The sequence below is a fragment of the Staurois parvus genome, unplaced genomic scaffold (assembly GCF_062004578.1).
Source record: "Staurois parvus isolate SC_StPar_1 unplaced genomic scaffold, SC_StPar_1.0 ptg000639l, whole genome shotgun sequence".
Lineage (NCBI taxonomy): Eukaryota > Metazoa > Chordata > Amphibia > Anura > Ranidae > Staurois > Staurois parvus.
Window position 1 is genome coordinate 2,924,761 of NW_028318435.1, and position 21,512 is coordinate 2,946,272.

A 21,512-nucleotide genomic window follows, 5' to 3' on the forward strand; every position below is an offset into this window, starting at 1 on the left:
AGCGAATATCTCCTAAATGGGGCATGTTTAGGAGATATTCATTTTACCTACAGGTAAGCTTTATTGTAAGCTTACCTGTATGTAAAACATACAAAAGTGGATTTAAACCCACTTTAACCATGTCCTGCCCGCCATATAGTAATATGACAGGTGCAAGGTGGTTCTCTCGTTCTGGAAGGACGTCATATGACGTCCTCCCATTCTCACTGTGCATGCGCGGCTCAGGGAGCGCGCATCATGGCGATCGGCGGTGCGCTGTGTCCCTCGGACACAGCGGATCACCGATCACGGAAAGAGCCGAAGATGTCGGCTCGGTCATGTGATCAGCTGTGTCCAATCACAGCTGATCACATGTAAACAGAGAAATGCCGGTTATCAGCATTTCTCTCCTTTTGAGCTGTCACGCTGACAGCTCGAGAGGAGAGGAGAGCCGGTAATCGGCTTTCCGCGGAGGGGACATGTACACTGATCATCAGGGCATTGATGATTAGTGTGCCCTGATGATCTGTGTAGCCCCAGCAGTGCCACCTATCAGTGTCCATCAGTGCCTTGTATCAGTGCCACGTGCCAGTGCCCATCAGTGCCACATATCAATACCTACCAGTGCACATCAATGCCATATATCAGTGCCCATCTGAGCTGCCTTTCAGTGCCACCTATCAGTGGTGCCAATCAGTGCCTCCTATCAGTGCCGCCTATCAGTGCCAGTCTATCAGTGCCAGTCAGTGCCGCCTATCGGTGCCCATCAGTGATTCCTGTCCATGCCCATCAGTGCCACCTACCAGTTCCTCCTCATCAGTGCCACTTATCAGTGTCCATCAGTGCCCATCAGTGCAGCCTCATTAGTAGGAGAAAAATCACTTATTTACAAAATTGTATAACAAAAACTAAGAAAAAACTTTTTTTTTATTCACAATTTTCTGTGGTTTTTGGTTTAAGAAAAATTAAAAAACCCAGAGGTTATTAAATACCACCAAAATAAATCTCTGTCACAAAAAAATGATAAAAATGTCATATGTGTATAGTGTTGCTTGACCGCGCAATTGTCATTCAAAGTGTGACAGTGCTGAAAGCTGGAAATTGGCCTGGGCAGGAAGGGGGTAGAAGTGCACTGTAGGCTTGTGGTTAAACACATCCTTTAAACTAACTCCAGAAGATCAAAACATACCAAAATCATGAAATGTTTTTATACTGAACAAAATATGCAAGCTCTGAAAGGGCGTGCCTGAGCATTGTGGAACCGTAACTGAATACTACATTTTGTATTTGGTTTGTTTTAATATTGATTAATATTGATTACATGGGTGCCGTCTGAGACCAAGCTGAGGTGACCAATAAAACAAAATACCTCTTTTTATTATGTACTGATGGCATACACCACTATTATCAGAAAGACAAGTCTGGAATACCACAATGGCAGTCTCATCTTGGTTGAAATACCTGAATAGAGTACTAAAGTGAAGTGGGAGGTGCAGTATATTTTCCATCAACACTGGGACTGCTCATGAGATTTTAATAGGCTCATAATCCTCCTTACTGAATTTTCAGTAAGTGTGCATGGAAGGCTTTGAGAAAGGCTTTGGCCGAAACGTGTCAGAATTTTATGGATCATATCATGTCTGTGTTGTACTGATAAAAACTTTTTATGAAGAAGTGATCGTGTTGCCCTCAATATCTTTACGTATTCTTAAACGTGCATGGAATGGCCTTTCTTTTCTTTCAGAATTGAAAGTAGTAAAGAATTGAAACTAGTAAAGATGTGCAGTAACATTTTGTTTTTTAAGCAATGTGCAATCCTAGCAATGTGTGTGGCTAATCTGGTGGGATTTCTTTTTCCTTTAAGACACACTTCCAGTTATTAACTGATCCATGTTCCCCAGTAGCTTTCCATATGAAAACTTATTACAGCAGTGCCAAATACAAATTACACAATTACAATGTAAGGCATGTAATGCAAATGTATAGGATGTATGCTCATACATATTTAGAAGTAAGCACATGCTGACTGGCACAAGTAAAGTCATTTTCTACTTAGAGATATTGATACTGTTCAGATCCAAAGAGAAGATGGTGAGATTTTGGGTCTCAAAGAAGGACAGTTGGGAGTTGCATAAAAAGGTTAACATTACAAAGCTTCCTATTCATTGTGATGGAATAACTGATTGTTATCCATTCTTTGAGTCACACACAGTTGATGGAAAGGCTGAGAATAAACCATATCACTTACTGAAGTTCATCAGTATAGAATCAAATACTGGTTCTCTTTTGTTTGCATCTGCAGTTAAAGTAAAGATTTGTGTTTCCCCTAAATGGATACTTTACATTATTTCCATGAAGTGCTAATAACCTGCCATAAATGGATACTTACGCAAACACACCCATTCATATTCTTAAAAGATAAGGAGATACCAATGGCAAGAAAGGTTGAAAGTACAAAGGTTCCCATATGGTATATAGTAAATCCTTGATGTTTATGTTCCCATATAGTATATAGTAAATCCTTGATATTTATGTTGTATAAGTATTGCTTCACACAGAATATATTGTACTTTATTTTCCTTCATGTGATTTCAAGTCGCACCAAGCATACAATCTGATATTTGCTTATCAGTGGCATTACCTGACCTGTAACAGGATTTTTTTTCACCCTATGGAGGTTTGTTCACATTCTGAGTTTCTGTTGTACAAATGCAGCAGTTCTGTATTTTATAATGTTAACATTTCCATGTCTCAAATGTATTTTATGTATTTTTCTTTCTTGTTTCAGGAAAGCTATTCAAGTGTAAAGAACTGCCTTATGTCGTTGAATTCTTCTTAATGTTTTACAAAGATAAGCCCATAGATTGGCTTCTTGATCATTATCTGTGGGTGAAAGTGTGCAATCCTGAAAAGGACGCAGTAAGTGGACCATTAGTAAACATAGTATGATCTTCCTTTTCAGTGAGACAAACATAAGTAGACATCATTAAAGTGTGTCTACTCTAAACCAAAAAGGTGAACTGGGTAGGGTTGAGAACTGATGAGGCTGATAAGTGCAGTATGGGCACATTTTGTCAACAGGAGGCTCTGGCCTGTTATTAAACACAGCCGACCTGCAGGTCTCAGCCATGAGTCATCGGCTGAAATCTGCTGACAAAATTCCTGGAAGAAGGTGCCTGTCAGGGATCCAGGTATGAGCAGAGATGTGTGGACTGATACAGGGAAATAGCAGGCTTCAGAAATGGTGAATTAATAATAAAATGTATTAAGAGCTGCACAAAATAAACAAACGCAGTGCAAACAAAACCAAACCTTAAACTAATATTACTATGTATAAGTGTAGTCAGGGCTGGAGAGGTGGAGTGGTCAGGCAGGTCGGGTCAGGAACAATCGAGCATATAAGGTACAACAGGTGATGGCTTGATTGCAGGAGTTGAGATCCTGGCTGCTGAAAGCACCCGCTGGCAAGCACCGGTACTGCAGCCCACACGGCAAGTGAGCCCATTCCTGACACACCCGCTGGCAAGCACCGGTACTGCAGCCCACACGGCAGGTGAGCCCATTCCTGACAGTACCCCCCTCAAGGAGCGGCCTCAGGATGCTCCAAACAGTCCTTAATGGCAAAAATGTTCCACCGCCCGGGTCAGGTAACTGGCTGGATATCCCACTGCCGGAGTCAAGAGACTGGTTGGGTTTCCTGCTGGTAGACCTATCTTTTTGTAGGAGACCGCAGGAAGGCAGGTTGCTGGACACAGGATTTCCAGAAGCAGGCTGGGAATCAGGGGCTGGCACATCGGGCTGGGCAGCGAGCAGAGGCACATCGGGCTGGGCAGCGGGCAGAGGCACATCGGGCTGGGCAGCGGCCACCGGGTCATCGGGCTGGGCAGCGGGCCCCGGGTCATCGGGCTGGGCAGCGGGCACCGCATCATCGGGCTGGGCAGCGGGCACTGGGTCATTGGGCTGGGCAGCGGGCACCGGGTCATCAGGCCGAGTGGTAGTTATCGGTTCCTTAGGCTGGATAACGGACACCAGGGCATCAGGCTGGATAACGGACACCGGGGCATCAGGCTGGATAGCATCATCAGGCTGGGCAGCAGGCACCAGATCATCAGGCTGGATAGGGTCATCAGGCTGGATAGGGTCATCAGGCCGGATAGGGTCATCAGGCCGGGTAGGGTCATCAGGCCGGGTAGGGTCATCAGGCCGGGTAGGGTCATCAGGCCGGGTAGGGTCATCAGGCCGGGTAGGGTCATCAGGCCGGGTAGGGTCATCAGGCCGGGTAGGGTCATCAGGCCGGGTAGGGTCATCAGGCCGGGTAGGATCATCAGGCCGGGTAGGATCATCAGGCCGGGTAGGGTCATCAGGTCGGGTAGGGGACACTGGGTCATCAGGCTGAACAGCGGGCACCAAGGCATCAAGCTCGACAGTGGGCACCGGCTCATCTGGCAGGACAGCGGGCACTGGGTCATCTGGCAGGACAGTGGGCACCGGGTCATCTGGCAGGGCACCGGGTCATCTGGCAGGACAGCGGGCGTCAAGGCATCTGGCAGGACAGCGGGCGTCGGGTCATCTGGCAGGACAGCGGGCGTCGGGTCATCGGTCTGGGCAGCGGGCACCGGGTCCTCGGGCTGGGCAGTGGGCAGCGGGTCATCGGGTGGGCAGCGGGCACCGGGTCATCAGGCCGAGTGGTAGTTATCGGTTCCTCAAGCTGGATAACGGACACCGGGGCATCAGGCTGGATAATGGACATGGGCATCGGGCAGGACAGCGGGCGTCAAGGCATCAGGCAGGACAGCGGGCATCAAGGCATCGGGCTGGACAGCAGGCGTCAAGCCATCGGGCTGGACAGCGGGCATCAAGGCATCAGGCTGGAGAGTAGGCGTCAGGTCATCAGGCGGGATAACAGAAGGTGGGTTCTCAGACGGCAGGCTGACCGATTTGGATACTGGCATTATGGTACTGGTTGGAAAGAATTTTCGTTTCTTCTTGGGTTTAGTTACTGAAGCACTGCAAGTGAATGCAGGGCTGTAAACGGAGGGAGCAGCTAAAGACAGAGAAGAGCTGGAGGATGGAACAGAGAAGAGAGCAGTTTCTACAGAGGACTTCTTTACGGGATTAAAGGCAGGATAGGTGCAGCGAGTGGGAACAGGGTACTGACATGTGGTTGATAGCAGGGTATACTGGGCTGTAACTGGGGGTGCTGTGGGAAATGGAGGAAGAGAGCTTTGAGCAGAGGAATGATTAGAAGCAGGACTGGGTTGTTGCAAGCTGACTGAGGCTGGGTGTAACAAATCTGACCATGTCTGTAGTACTGGTTGAACAAAGCTCAACTTACACATAGCCTGTCTGACCAAAGACTGCACTGCGTTTATACAATCCACTAGCACATGTTGTGAACATGCTGAATAATGCTCCAAGAAACAATCCGGATCATCCTCCAACAACCATACCAGTGACTCTACTTGATCCATACTAAATGGTGGCGAAAAATCATCCCTGCTTTCAGTGGTACTGGACAGAGGCAACTCAGCACAAGCCTGGATCAGTGGCTGCACCTCAGAAAACAACCTGCCCTGATCTACTAGGGAATGAGCAACCCGCATGCACTCTAGCAACTAATCCCTGGCATACTCCTTCAGAATCTGATAGCCGTATTCTCTGTCTTCTAAGACTAGCAGAGACAAGTACTCAACCTCCTCAGGATGCATCCTTCACAAACAACAAGCCAAGATGGCTTCCCTGTTCAGCCACTTCTGGTCAGGACTGGCCTTGGTGTTATGTCAGGGATCCAGGAGTCAAGCAGGAGGGTCAAGCAGGCAGAAGACGGAATACAGGAAACAGGATCCAGACAACAGGACACATGGGAAAACACCAAGGCACTGATTGCAGGCCTGGTACTGCTTAAATACACCTCCTGCAATCAGCCTCAGGTGATGGCTTGATTGCAGGAGTGAGATCCTGGCTGCTGAAAGCACCCGCTGGCAAGCACCGGTACTGCAGCCCACACGGCAGGTGAGCCCATTCCTGACACACCCGCTGGCAAGCACCGGTACTGCAGCCCACACGGCAGGTGAGCCCATTCCTGACCGTGCCAACATACAGGTACATGACAGTGCCTGTACAAGCCACCTGCCCACCTTAAAATTACTGTGGGAGGTTGGCAAGTGGTTAACATTTCAAAAAGAAACAAATAAGAACTTCATTGGTTGGTTTTACAACACTTTAAATAGTTACTTTGATTTTCATATACTACACACAAGAACCTGTGTTTGTTGGTGCCTACTCTGCAGTCCAACTCAAAGCATATAGTCACAGCATACACTTTAATTTTATAACATCACCATTGAAAAAGTAATACAAACAATAATTATATTTGACAACCCAATATAAGCTTGACAAATATTCTTTCATGTTGTGAGTTCTGCCTGTCTGCTGGTCATCTCTTTCCAAAACTTCCTTGATTCCCTGCATGATTTGCAGCTTCCCCTCTGCTGGTTTTTTTTTTTTTTTTCAATTTCTAAGGACTACATATCCCATGGTACCTTGCTGCCCGCATTTTAGAATTTCTCTACTGGCTCTGCCTCCTGAAACACCTCCTTTCTGGAACCTCTGTAGTCCAGAAGGCAGACTCTGTGAAATGTGTGGCACAGCAGTGCTACACACAGGGCATAGTGACTACAGATTAATAGGAGTAGGCTATAAATAATTGTAATATAATGTGGAAATATGATTTTACATTTTGACCATAGATATGCTTTAAAGGAGCACACTCCAAAGACATGCTGGTAGGTTAATTGGCTCCTTTCTAAATTGGCCCTAGTATGTGTATGTATGAATAGGAACCTTAGATTGTACGCTTTGTGAGGGTTGGGGACTGGTGTGACTGTGCAATATATAAATATATAGATAGATATCTTTAAAGCATCACGCAAATTGACAGCACTATAATATATACTATAATACTATAATAATATAATAATAATAATATAATAATATACTATAAGTACCTATAGTAATAATAATAAGTAATGCACTTATACTTTTCTGCCTCCACCCAAACCTTTTATCATAGACCACAGTTACATGTTCACTGCATAGACTTATAGTTTTGCTCAGAGCAGCCCCGAACATCCCCTTTTGCTGTCCCCTACCAGCACTCTCTGCTCCTCTTCCCTTCCGAGTGCTCCTATAGCAAGCCGCTTGCTTGCTGGGCTGTGTTCATCTACTGACACACAAGTGCGGCTTAGCCCCACCCCCTCCTCACAGGATTTGATTGACTTCAGCAGGAGCTAATGGCTCCCACTGCTGTCTCCATATTCTATGAGGAGAGAGAGTGCTGTTCTCAGGCACAGTGCTGGACCAAGATCGGGCTCAGGTAATTTTTTTTTTTTTTTTTTCCTGGTGGGGGCGGGGTTGGGGGGGTTCAAGAGTGTGCGTGAGCTGAATATGGAAGGTTTTTTGTTTTTTTCTAAAAAGGCCAAAAACCAATGGCCTTTACAACCACTTTAAGTTTTTTCTCTTTCCCTAAGAAATCCATTGCTTCCCATTCACCTGATTTATTAGTTTTCGAAAAAATTGCAAATCTAGATACCAATTGCTATACAAGGAATGTCCAGTAATTGCATTATCAAGGAGTACTTACACACAATCCAGATGTGTAACAAAGTTGTAGCAGCTTCAGACCAGTTTGTCCTTCCTCAAGCATGGCAAAATGATAGCCTTACATTCCGAGCTGATACAGAACTCACACTATGAAACCACCTAAATGATACAAATTAAAACCGTTGGTAGAAAATAATTCTTTAATTGGCATATAAACATTATTCTATACCATCAATTCTAACCTAGTATGTAATATCCAGTATTACATAGTGACAACTTGTCCTGAACGTGTATATATACAAGGCCACAATTTCTAAATAACTAAAAAATGTAAATGTGTGTGTGAAAACTATATTTACAAAAATAAGTCAGAATTACATCCCTTTGGTAGCAGATTGCTTAGATGGTTGATCCTATGTTTTGTTTAAATACAGTACTTATTCTGAGCAACAAGGTTGTTTTGTTTGCCTAACATAATATAGGCTGCATTGTTTTTCCTACCTGTGGGTGGTGGGATAGACTTCTTTCTTTTGGTCCCACTTGAGCTTTGGACACATGATTAACAAAGGTAACTGCCCATATAGAAGGTACATGAAACTGCAAAACGGCAGTCTTGTTTAAAAGATTATTAAATCTTAATATCACTATATCAAAGCTTGGACAAAGTCATAGGAAAGTAAAACTAGTCACACTTAAGCATGTTATCGGTCTATAGGTTAGAATGCCAAAGCATGCAATAGTTTTATAGAATATATGTTGCTGCTGCCATTTTAATTTCCAGCAATGTTTTGTTGTTTTCTGTCCAGAAACACTGTGACCGACAGAAGTCTAACTTACGGATCAGGTACCGCCCCTCCCTGTTCCAGCATATTGGCACACATTCTTCATTAGTTGGAAAAATACAGAACTTAAAGGTGAGATGAGCTGCTCCATTCCCATCCACACACTTTAAAATGTTGCATCTGCATTTGTTTGCAATTTTTATAAGTTTGCATTGCTTGCTATCTGTTGACATTTTACAAAATTGAGAAAATCTATAGGCTAACGTTGCTGAATTCTCCTATTAAAAATGCTGGTCACCAATGAATTTAAGTTAGTAATGCAAAAAAAGATGCAGATTAAAAGAGCAGACTATTATTTCATATACTAACTGCAATCTGGTTCTTGGTGAGTGTCAAGGCCAGGCAGATAGCATTTCCAGAGGGGGTTCAGTTACTAGATTCCATAATTCACTCTGTACAGATTTCCAGCTTCAGGGAAAAATGTTAGGAAAAAAATAAAATGTCCTTTTTTTGCTTGTGCTTTTTTAAAATGCTAATTTGAGTTCGTTTAATCACATGAAATCTGTACTAGGGTTCTGTCGTCCTCTCTTTGAAATGAAATAGGCATGGGTTTCTTTAAGTAATGTTATTTGTTTGATGCTGAATGAAAGCATAAAGTCAATATCTGGAACTGTCTGACCGTTTTAAATTTTAATACTACATTATGAAGGTCGTTCTATGTCATAGATTCAGCAGAGTGTGGGTTTGTGATCGTGCATTATGTTGTTTCGACTGCCTGCAATAAATTGATCTACTTATCATTACCTTACATCATGTATTTGTCTTGCTGCTCAGGATAAAGATTTTGACAAGAAAGTGCTATACAAACCACATCATAATCCTTCAGCAAAACTTAGCACCAGTCTGAAAGTGTACCAACAATACTCCCTTGAAAAAGCTTACCTGGGCCAGGAGTGCTTCTGGTCATTTTCTCCTGTGGCTGGGGACTATATCCTCTTTGAGTTTGAGGAACCTATTCTGCTAGAAGGGTAAGAGACATTCTTTATGTAGCTTTTAATTAGAATGTTAAAAATATTAATTTTTTTTTTACTTTAAATGAATGCAAGTATATGTACTACACTACTGTAATCACGTTTAACTGCTCGTGTCAGTATTAAACCATGTCAGTATTAGGCCAAAACACAATTCTTGTTGGAGCTCATTCACACGGCCAAAGAGGGCCCTACATCATAAATAAACACCTTCAAGCAGATATTCTGCATATGCTTCTATTTCCCTGCTTGCTATAGTGCAGGGGTATGCAACCTTGGCACTTGGCACTCAGCTGTGGTGGAACTACAACATGTGGTGGAACTAGTACCATGAGGCATTGCAAGACTGACAGATTTTGATCTGTATGTAGCACTCTGTTGAATAGATGCCGATCATTTGACAGCTTCTGTCAACTGCTGCTGCTGGAAAATCAGCATTTGATCAGCTGCTGCAGTCAATGACTGTAATGCCGATTGGTATATTCTGGCAGGGGCAGGAGTTCCTGCTGTTGTGGATCGCTAGTGTGGACGCAGGAATCTGTACGTTTTATTTTTATCATTCAGCCTGCTGGTTGAATGGAAAAAAAGCTTCATGTGTACACAGCTTAAAGGAGAAATAAATGCAAAGCTATTTTGGCTATGCTTCTACTGGGGATCACAGAATAGCAGTTCTTCTACTTCTCTGACCAGATTTCAGCCAGTGTAGGCTTAAGAAAGATGTTGATTTTAATGCCAGGCTCCACCCAGATGCCTAGACTTGCAGCTGGCACAGCCTGTCAGCAAACCACTCCTGCCCTCTCCACAGCTCAGCACTATAGTGAGTGCTGGAGGAGCAGAGCTCACATTGGTCTACTCACTGAAGACCGAGAACTGAGTGAGCAGTGGTCTTTGATCTCTCAGTTCTCAGTCTTAAAAGTGGGGGTGGGGGACAGATGCAGCATTGGATCAATGCCACACAGTAGTACTAAATACTATTACCCTCTATGAGTATGTCACGTACCTTGCTTGTGAGCCTGACTGCAGAGGAAGGCCTCTCATATGGCTCCGACTCGAGGGCCAATGAAGGTGGAACAGCAACCACAAGAGCACGGCTGGGTATGAGTGCCTGGTCAGTCCTGTAGTCTGTGCAAAAATTGTTGGCACTTTGCTGGCAGATGGAATGACTGGACCGGCTGGCAACAGAGCAGGCTGGTAGCAGGCAAGCATCACAGCGGGACAGGCTGGTAGCAGAGCAGGCAGGCAGTGGAGCAGGCTGGTACCAGGCAGACATCACAGCTGGACTGGCTGGTGGCAGAGCAGTGTAGCACGCTGTATGCAGGGTCAGACAGGCTGGGTCGGTAACAGATAAGCGGATCAGGCATAAACAGCAGGCAGAAGAATGGTCGGGTCACAAGCCAAGGTCAGTGATGGTGGGAGCAGATCAAGCAGAGACAGAAGGCAGAGGTTGGGTCCAAGAAGCAAGCCGGGTTACTCACAGGAACAGGCACAGGAATACAGGAGGGGAGCTGCAGATCAGACAGCACAGGCTAATAGTGCTGCTGGGTTTAAATAGTCTGATTGGCGCCAACATTAGCAATGGGCAGCCGCATGTGCGCATGTGAAGGTGACTGAGCTTCACAATTGTTGCCTCAGAGGACAAGTTTATTTGTAGGTAAATGTTTTGTAAGCATTAATAATTCTTTTGTCCATTCACCAATGCAGAAGAATGGTGTATGACGATCCTGGGTGTTAATGGATGCCCAGAAACCAAGATTATATGGATACGTTGGTGAAAAGTGCCAAATGACAATGCATCCTATTATGAACCAAGCAGGAGAAGTGGCTGAAAAGGTGACTGTGGCAGAGAAGGTTTGGCATCTATGCCTGCACTGTCAAAGGAAGTTTAGCAATACCTGATCGGCTATGGTTATTTGTTGAAAAAAGTAAATGTAATAGATCTGGACAAAAAAAGTCAGGATAATAAGCCCTTTCCACTCGCCCCGGCATCCCTTTAAACAGATCTGAACACTCAGGGGGTGGGAAAGATTGGCGACTATGTGACCACTGCAACAGTAGTCGCGCGATCAGAACACAGTCCAGTTGGCTACCATTCTTTAGTCTGGACTTTAGTCTTTCACAGCCTGGTCTTTGTGCTGGGAGTGCACAGTGAGCACGCTCTCAACACACAAATTTTGGCCACCTAGCAACATGTGTGGCATGTGTGGGTGTTAAAGGCCATCTTTATTTCAGAACTGGACACACTGAAAAGAGGGTGGAACTACATTATTTAAAGATAAACAACAATGCATGTGTAACATGAAAGCTTGCTTTTAAAGCTAATTAACTGCTTGTTAAGAGTATGTAAATACTTAAAGCGGTATTAAACCCTAAACCAAAAATCTAACATATTGCAACTTACCAATCATTAAATTTAGTGGCTGCATTCGTTTTCATTTAGGCTTTTTCCCCCTCTGCTTTCACTTGGTGATCAAGCCACTAACACATTACCTGCATTAGGGGAGTGTTAGATGTACTGGCAAATTTAGATACACTAAACAAATTGAAGCTAAATTCCAGCTAACACTTTTTTAAGCAGTTACAGTAACCTTTTCTTTTAAGATAATGGTTTTACATTAATAAATAACTGATCATTATAAGCAACCCTGTAAATGTTAAATGGTTTGCCTCAACCCTCTAACTTTTACATCTGCAGGACAGCTTGGTCTGTTTAAAAACAACAGACTTACTGGCAGGATCACAAGGTGAATATAAAGGAAAAAAGCCTAAAAAGAAAACTAAAGGCGCCATGTACTTTGAGCCCTGGTTCACACTGATGCGGTGCAGCACATCATATGTGATTTCCTCAGTAACTGCACTGCATTCCTGTGCAAATCACATGCGATTTCATACATTTTGTATGGCTGAAATTGCACTGCATCCACATAAAAATAGTGCAGGACTCTTTTTTTTTTTTTTTTTTTTTTTTTTTCTTTTTTTTTTTTTTGTCCCCACCAGAATCAGATCGCATGGGTGTTCACACTCATGTGATCTGATTCTGCACATCGCACCGTGTTTTGCAAACCGTTTTTGGGGTGTTAACTTAAAATACACACCTGCAGCGGTTCCAATGAACGGAGTGTGATTGTGATGCAGTGTGGTAGTCGCACAGAAACCAGTGTGAGTTCTGCACCACATCAGTGTGAACCAGGGCTGCAACACCTCTTTTTCAGGTGTTTGGTGATTTTTTTTTTTCTTTATGTTAACCCATCTGTCCATGCACACATAAGAATTTACAGGTGTGTTACAAGTGGAGTGTTTACAGCCCAACAAAAAAAAGCATTCAGGATAGGAGATGAAGAGCAGAAAAACCACTGAATGCACCTAAACACATGTAAATGCGTCTAAACGGTCCTAAGTGCTAGATGCATTTAGACATGTTTGGATGTTATATTTTTTCCAATGAAATTCATTAATGCTCAAATTCTTGATGCGCTTAAATGCACTTAAATGTCACTAAACGCATGTGCAAGTAAACTCCTTGCGTGCATTAGGTTTAATTATGAAATGAGTTGCATCTTACTAAAATATAAGCATACGTGAGCATCCCTAGACATTTTTTTTATTTATATAGCAGAACAACTTGGATACATTTTTTCCAAGGTCCTTTTTTTTTTTTTATTTTAGTTTTCTTTTAAAGAAATGTGCTATATTCAGGTTTAGCTGTGCAGCGAAAATGCTTCTTTACAAGCAAAATAATCTTCCAGCACATTTGTAAAGCACAACTACTTTACAGATGTGCTTTCTACTTTGCTTCGACTCTGAAGCAAGCAAAGACTTGTTCATGTACCTGAAGGAGGGGGCTGGTTGCATGTCCTTGGCATGTCATGTGACCTTCTATAATGGAGCCTTCTCTGCAGTGCTATGTTGAGAACAGTTTGAAGGATACTGCAGACCCCACACCACACTTTGTGTAGAATGTAAAATGCAGGTGCAGTGTGGAGTATTTATTGATGTGTCCTGTGGATAGCAGTAGCCACATATGGTCCCTCAGATTCCAGTGAACTTCAAAATGGTAGCAACAAAACTGAATGATCTACTGTAACCTTTTTTTTTTTTTTTTTTTTAGTTTTCTATTCAGGAGTGGAAACATAGAACATCCAGGTGACAAGCTGTTTAACACCACTGTCCAGGCTTTACCAGCAGAGGTCAGTAATATATGGCAAATAGTCTACATACAGTGTTGAAGAGGTATATGAAGTTGAATGAGTTGGTGCCAAATTATTGTCTGTTGTCGTAATTTGTGTTATGACCACAAGCATGGTGTGTGTGGACTTGAAACCCTTCTTCACTGGTATATTTAGATCACATGCTCAAAGGCTGTTAGTGAGGTGTCTAATATGTGCTTTGAAATGATGGGACTAAAACTTGCAGTTCATATACAAGCCATGGGTGTCCTTCCATTATTATTATTATTGTATCATTTCTAAGTTCTAGTCTCAATTTTCCTCTGTTCAGTTCAGAAACGTCCCTCCCCAGTGACATTACAGAAAACCAATGTGTAGGCTTCATAGTGTAAAACAATGTATTATTTGTTAAAAAACCCATCAAAGGTACACTCACATTGCCATGCGTCATGCCAGACACTAAGGAGGTATGCGCATATACAAGTAAAGCCGCCACCTCCAGCCGCAACCACAGGCTGCGGGTCAAAGCGAACTCAGCGCAGGGAACTTCACTCAGAGTGTGGCTCTGCCTAACATGTATCGACGTGTTGTCATCAGAGGCTGCATCTATGCATACTCTAGAACAAGTTATGACACAACCAGAATAGTTCTGACTTCAATTCACATGCACAGAATCTTTTGGCTAAAAGATGCCTTACATATATTCCCTTTTGAAGGAGGACGTCTGTTTGGTGAGTCATTTGACACATTCATACAAGATGTCACAGAAGGGAAAATTGTTCTTCCACAGAGGAAAGTTCCAAAATCCCATTCCTTGGGAGCGTCTACCTGCTCTAAAAGCACAGAATCTGAATGCTTCCAAGCCCAAGTTCAGCCCTTCATTTCAGACTTGCCCACAAAACCAACAAAGTCTACCCCAAAGCACTTTTCCCAATAAAAGGGCTGTTCTCACTCTTAAGAATAGGGGAATGTCTGTTACAACTTGCCTGTCTCTTGGTCATGGAAGTCTCAGACCTTTTGGTTCAATTGGTGGTTTCTAGGGGGTGTAAAACAAAGTTCAGAGCTGTACCCCTTCACGGCTTTTTTTTTTCCTTAAAACCAAAAATCTGCCCAAACACAACCAGATTTGTAGAATTCCTTGAACCATCTCTAGTCCCAGGGAATAGTTGTTCTAGTGCTTCTAGAGATCAGGTTCAAAGGCTTCGACTCAAAACTGTTCATGGTACCAAAACCCTATGGGGGCATTTGTCCTGTCTTGGATCTAAAATCCCTTCAAATTTGAAATTGTAATTTGAAATCTACAAGGTCAGTGATTGCCTCTCCTAGACAAGAAACATACTTGCAATTTGTAGACATCCAAAATGCCTATCTTCATATCCCCATTTATCCTCCTTATCAGCACTTTATACATTTTGCAGTAGGAGACATTCATTTTCAGTTTGTTGTACTGCCCTTTGTCCTATCTTCTGCTACTAGAGTATTCACAAAGGTACTTGCACCTCTTCTGGCTCTTCTCAGAACTCAAGGGCATCAAGGTCACAGGTTATCTAGATGACCTGCTTCTGAAGGACTCCTCTCTTTTCCAGTAGTCTGAACATGTCCACAAGACAGTTCAGATTTTACAGGCTTTTGGTCTGATGATCAGCTTTCACATATCTGCTCTCGTACCTTCTACTTGCCTGGAAACCTAGACTGTATTCTACATATTGCCCAAGCAGAAGTCTTTCTTCAGAGAGCCAAAGAGAAACAAACTCTCAGTCTCTCAAAACTCAGTTGGATCTTAAGATCAAAGGGATGCCTCCCTGTGAGATTCTTCGAGAGTTCTGGATCTTGTGGTGGTCTCTTTTGAGCCTGTCCCATTTGCCTAATTTCATTCCAGGCCTCTCCAACACAACTTTCTGTTTGCATGATTTGTCTGTACCCATGCTCCTGTCCAGCCAGTCCAGGAACTTCCTAGTCTGGTGGATTCCATTTCTTGGAGTACAGTACAGGACACTAGACATCCTTCCTTCTAATCTTATGTTACTGTGCATTGCATGCTACAAAACTGAAGACTCACGAAGTGAGGTGATGCCCAGTGAGTTTGCCCTCCAATAACATTGCCAGTGATAGGGTCTATGAATATTCAGCCTTTGTCTTGTACTGTACTTAACAAGATATGGAGTTTAGGGTTGGCCTTGAAGAACATTTAGTGTAGTCTTGCAGGGACCCTGTACCTCTTGGTATAAAGCTTCTATCCGGACTACTTGAAATAGAATATTTACATGCAAAATGTAGCATTTAATTCCGTTATTCTGGAGTGAATTGATGGTTAAGGTTTTTCTCCCACCTAAATAAGAAGGAAGGAGGCAGAGTGGTGTAAGAAATACAGAGGGCATGCTGGAGGGGAGATAAATTCTTAACCTCTTGCCGTCCGCCTGCTGTTTATAAACGGCAGGGCGGTGGCAGTCCAGGGGCGGGTTGCCGTTCCTAAACGGCACCCGCCTTTTCTAGCTGTGCGCGCTCCCTGGGAGTGTGCACCACCACGATCCGGTGCCCGCTGTGTCCTCCGGACACAGTGAAACACCGATTGTCGGACGGGACCTCTGTACGAGATCTCGATCATGTGATCACTGATTGGCGAATCAGTGATCACATGCAAAGTAGTAAGCAAGATGTCACTTGTGACATCATTGCTTACTACGTGTGAAATCTGTGAATGATCACAGAGGTCACATGGTACAAGGCTATTCACAACAGCCTTGTACCATGTGACAAGCTGTGAGCAATCACAGCTCACTCAGTACTTCTCAATGGCTGCAAGAATGCAGACAGAGAGAAAGAGAAATGATTGCTTTTACATCCTATATGGGTGTAAAAGCAATCGGTGTAAAAAAAAAAAAAATTTTCATCACCCCCCCACAAGTAGTACAGTGTCACCATGTTGACACTGTACTGCTAGGGTGACAGTATGTAAAAAAAAAAAAAATAAATAATATAAAAAAAATAAAAATGTAAAAAAAATGTTTAAAAATTATAATTTTTGGTTATAAACTAATTTGGATTTTTTTTTTTTACTAAAAAAATAACGGAATCAATTTTGGCCAAGATTTATGATGAAATATTATTTATTTGCAAAATTTTATTAAAAAAACACTTTTTTTCAAAACATAGTACATAGTAAAAAAAATAAAAATCCCAGCGGTGAATAAATACCACCAAAATAAAGCTTTATCTGTCTCAAAAAAATGGTAAAAAATTCATATGGGTACAGTATTGCATGACCGCGCAATTGTCATTCAAAGTGTGATAGCACTGAAAGCTGAAAATTGCCCTGGACAGGAAGGGGGTAAAAGTGTCCGGACAGGAAGTGGTTAAGGATAGTTTTAAATGTAGTGTGTTGCCAAAGGTCTGACCGATTGGACCTCAGGGAAAGAAGAAAATTTCCTGCTTGCATAGCTTGCCAGAATAAGAACTGAGGATCAATTGCAGTTTGTATTTCTGCTATGATTTTCCAACGTTCCCAGGAAAGGAAGTCTTGATTATGATGGACAGGCTGAAATAGTGGATCTTGTAAACCTAGGGGGATATCCAGGTTACCAGTGTGTATAAGTGTGTGTATCATATGTATGTACCGTATTTTCCGGCGTATAAGACGACATTTTAACCCCTGGAAATCGTCTACAAAGTCGGGGGTCGTCTTATACGCCGGGTGCTGTGCTGAAACCTTACCGTACTTCCGGGTTGACGCTACTGCGCATGTCTTCGGCAGCAGTAGACGATCGCGGATCACCGTAGCTCGCAGAACTGCATGAGACGTCGGATGCAGCAGTGCTCGATTGAGCTTGACTGAAACTGTGATATGCAGAGAAGGGATACACAGTGATTCTGCGCATGTCACAGTTTCAGTCACGATCAATCGAGCACTGAACGGCTGCATCCGACGTCTCATGCAGTTCTGCGAGGAATGGTGATCAGTGATCGTCTACTGCTGCCCTAGACATGTGCAGAAGTGTCAGCTCGGAAGTACCGGTATGGTACTGCTGCATCCGACCTTGTCCCCTTAACTGCTATGAGATACGGTAATTATTAATATTATAATGTCTGTGGCAGTTCTGTGCAATTTATGGTATCTTGGAGACAGTCAGGGCTGGGCAGGCAGGGAGAGCTGACCCACCCAATCCAAGCAGGCTTTGTATGCAGTGTGCACAGTGTGCACAGAAAATACTGGTACATTGCTTGCCGTGATTGGTTGGAAGAGGGGGGTAGTCTTATACGGCGAGTATAGCCCAAACCCTATATTTTAACAGGAAAAGTAGGGGGGTCGTCTTATACGCCCAGTCGTCTTATACGCCGGAAAATACGGTATGTGTGTGTATATATGTGTACAGTGTATGTATGTGTGTATGTATATATATACATATATATATATATATATATATATATATATATATATATATATAAAAATGCGTGTGTGTATGTATATAGTAGGACATGCAGTATTTAGGGGGGGGGGGGGTCATGATTACATGACTAGTTGTGGGGAGTTGCCGAAGTGCCTGGAGAGGAAGGAAGAGCCTTCCAGTCCTTGCCTGATGCATGTTGGCACCAATCATTGGTCCTTAAGAATTACGCAACTTGGTTGTATTCGATTGGACTGGGTAGGCCAATACCTCCCTGTGGTTCTGCAGAAATAAAGCTGCATTAGTTATTCTTGGGGTCCAGTCTGGCCACAAAAACTGGACAAACTCATGCTTCACCATTCTCAAAAAGGTAGGAGGAATATGAACTGGAATGATTTCGAGAAGATTTGGGGTGGGGGTATGTGCATTTTGATGATATTATTTCTCCAGAACTACATGTGTGAATGGCTTCCACCTTTTGAAGATCAATTTGAAGAGGTTGGAATTTTTTCCCTAAAGATATCTTTAATAATTGAGGTAATGTGAACCCGAAGGCATCTGATTTTCCCATTTGTACACCTAAATGTAAAACTAGATTTAATAGAATTTAGCCAAAAGTAGGAAATAACAATGTTTAATGCTTGCAAATATATTACATTGATTTTGTAGTTGGAAAGTTTGGAATACGTTTCCAGGAGTAGGTTAAAGATAGTAAGTCCATCTTGTTAATGAAAAATACTGTAATAGAGCAACTGTGTAGGCAGCAACTTTTTGTTGTGTTTTCCGCCCCTCCATAACATTAGGGTTGACCCTTGCATGCCGTAATAGGGATTCGAGTGTCAATATAAAAATAGAGGGGAGAGAGTGGGCATCTCTTGCATTTTCCATTAGCTATTGTAAAGTCCTGTGAAATGGCTTTATTCACCTTCACTGCTGTGACTGGAGTCAAATATAACGCCGGTTTTCCCCCAGCCCTATGTGAGTGAGTTTTTGCTTTAAGAATCTCCTGCCTAACCTGTCAAAGACCTTCTCTGCATTGGCCAATAAAAATTAAAGTAGGGATGGACTCCAACATGCGGATAAGATTGAGGGCTCCACAGGTAGTGTCACCAGCTTCTCTACAGAGCATGCAACCTATCTGATCATGATGGATGATCCAAGCTAGATGAGGGACAAGGTGGTTTGCTTGAATCTTTGCAAGGGTTTAGGATTTCTATTCAAAAGGGAGATTGGTCTATAATATGAGCAAGAGCAATGGATTCTTGAATTCTTTTAGCACTACCTTATGGGCATGTAGGGTATATGTGGAAACAGTCTGACCCTGCATTATAAAGTTATATACCCTGGCAAACCAGGTAGATGTTTGTTGGAATGTTTTGTTGTGTAATTGGGTAAGTTCATCTGGACCAAGAGCCTTTCCTGAGGTTATAGGCATAGTTTTAGAAGCTCTAAGAATTACTTCCTTGGAGACAGGAAGCTCCATGGAGTTTCTTATCAGGAATTGAAGTTTCAGAAGAGTCGAGTCCATGAGCTAATAGAAAATAGAAATAACTGTGTTTAGAATTTTGGGTAGGATGGTGGTCAGGAAGATTGCAAAAATCTTGGAAAAAGGTGGCCACCTCAGTTGACTTAGGGTTTATGACCCCGGGCTATGATAATTTAAGATATAAATGTTTAGTTATGTACACCTTACAGTGAGCATGCTAACAACCTGTCCAAATTGCTGACAAAATTGATTGTATGCCATTTTTGCTTTTCTCTTACTCTATAGCGAAATGTTGCATGTGCAACCGACAGATTTTTTTTGTTTGCCATTTCCATTGTATTTAGGTTACAAGGAAGGATTATTTGGCCAATTGTTCCTTGTAACACCGGGCTTCAAAAATATAACCACATATATAGGGTTATATGCATTCTACCATTATCCATATACGCTAATAAACATGCAAATTCTTTTAACAAATTTACAGAGGATTATTATACTTGATTGTGGATGCCACTGCTGCTGTAATAACTCTTGACTGTTGGAAATTTACGTCAGATTTTGCATAAGAGCAGCTAAATTTACAATCAACTACATACTGTGATATGAGGAACTACATCTCAATAATCTACTTAAAACATATGCAGTGAGGAAAACTCTCAGATTGCAGTTATTAAAATTTGAATAAATCCTGAAACAAAATCTGACATATCACATAAATGTAAATCTAAAATGTTTAGATTTTTGTTTTATTTCTAATACTGGCTATATTAATCATGCAGATTTTTTTTCAGAAGGTTAACAATCTTCCAGAAGCTCTGCAAACAGATGAAGATGGATTCATACCAATAGGTAAACAATGGTTCTCTTCAGCTTTCTAATATGTGAGCAGACAATGTTCATTCCAATGTAAACATTGATTTTGCTATTCTATGTCTACCACCTTCCACAACCTTCTTGTCCTTGGTCTAGTTTCTTCCTAGTTATGAGGTTACAATAAAAACAAAACATCTGTTGACCTAAACCTTGACCAAGGCAATCACAGTCCCAAATTCATATCTCACAAGTAAATCTTGGCAAAATCTTTAAGTGAACTCATCTTATAGAAAACATCTAGAAGTGTTAACTGTGGTTAAGTAGTACCCTTAAAATTCTACCTTTTTTCTTGAATTAATCTTGAAAAATAGTAGTGCACTTCATGTGCATGGGCACTCTTCAGCTGGAAATGTGGGCAAATCTGACAAGCCATTTGTCAGATGGAAGCGATTGAGCAGCTTTATAGGTACACTCCCAGTAGTGCAGGCCCCCTGTTATATTTCTTGGGCTCCACTGTCCAACCAGCATACCCTGGACCTTCAGGGCAGGTGCCATTGGGCAGAGGGTGGGAGATCCTACCTAGTAAGACCTGTAAGCGGATTTCGACTGTGACTTTTCCCAGCCACTGTGGATGGGGAATATGCTAACAAATGCCATCTGTGCTCTGTTAGTTTTAGTAGAGGGAAAAGCATTGATTGTGCTACACGTGTTACTTATCGCCATGCAATAATTCTAGGGCCATAATTCTAAAGTGATGTCCTGTAGGGCCTTTAAAGCGATGCCTAAGTTTCACAGGTGCACACGGTTTTAAGGCTTGAAATGTTTGGTATCTATTTAATCAGCTCAACCCTACATTTTATTTAATTAAAAAATTAAGTAATATATTGCGTTTGTGCCCTAAAATTAATGTTGGGGTATTTTTTACAGCCTTTTTGCGTTTTATAAACTGTTGTGCTAATATCATGTGACGTTGAACATTGGAGCTGCCACCATTTTATTCTCAAGGGTCTCTGCTTTTTGAAAAAATTTTGTGTGTGCAAAAAACAAAAAAAAATGCTCTAGCAGGAAAAGGGTTAAGGTACCATCTCTGACTACAAATCTGTATTTGGTGTGTCTACTGTGCTGCTCACTGTTTTCCTTGCTGGAGAGGAAGCTGTATGTGCAATGCAAGGATCTCTCTACTTCATACATTGATTTGTGCCTTCTGCATCTTTTTTGCTAGTCTTTTAATATTGTCTCACCTGTCATCCACTCAATCACTAGTCATGGGGGGC

At 42.4% G+C, this 21,512-nt stretch overlaps 1 protein-coding gene across 2 annotated transcripts in view; it reads left to right on the forward strand.

Annotated features, from left to right (window-relative positions):
* The window catches only part of MGAT4D (MGAT4 family member D), a 189,547-nt gene that overhangs the window by 126,588 nt on the left and 41,447 nt on the right, over nucleotides 1–21,512 (forward strand). For both annotated transcript variants that reach the window (XM_089693886.1, XM_089693887.1), the window contains exons 9-13: nucleotides 2,768–2,898; nucleotides 8,388–8,495; nucleotides 9,198–9,391; nucleotides 13,500–13,578; nucleotides 20,217–20,274. In XM_089693886.1, the coding sequence (XP_089550012.1) occupies nucleotides 2,768–2,898; nucleotides 8,388–8,495; nucleotides 9,198–9,391; nucleotides 13,500–13,578; nucleotides 20,217–20,274 (570 nt within the window). The remainder of the gene's footprint in view (nucleotides 1–2,767; nucleotides 2,899–8,387; nucleotides 8,496–9,197; nucleotides 9,392–13,499; nucleotides 13,579–20,216; nucleotides 20,275–21,512) is intronic.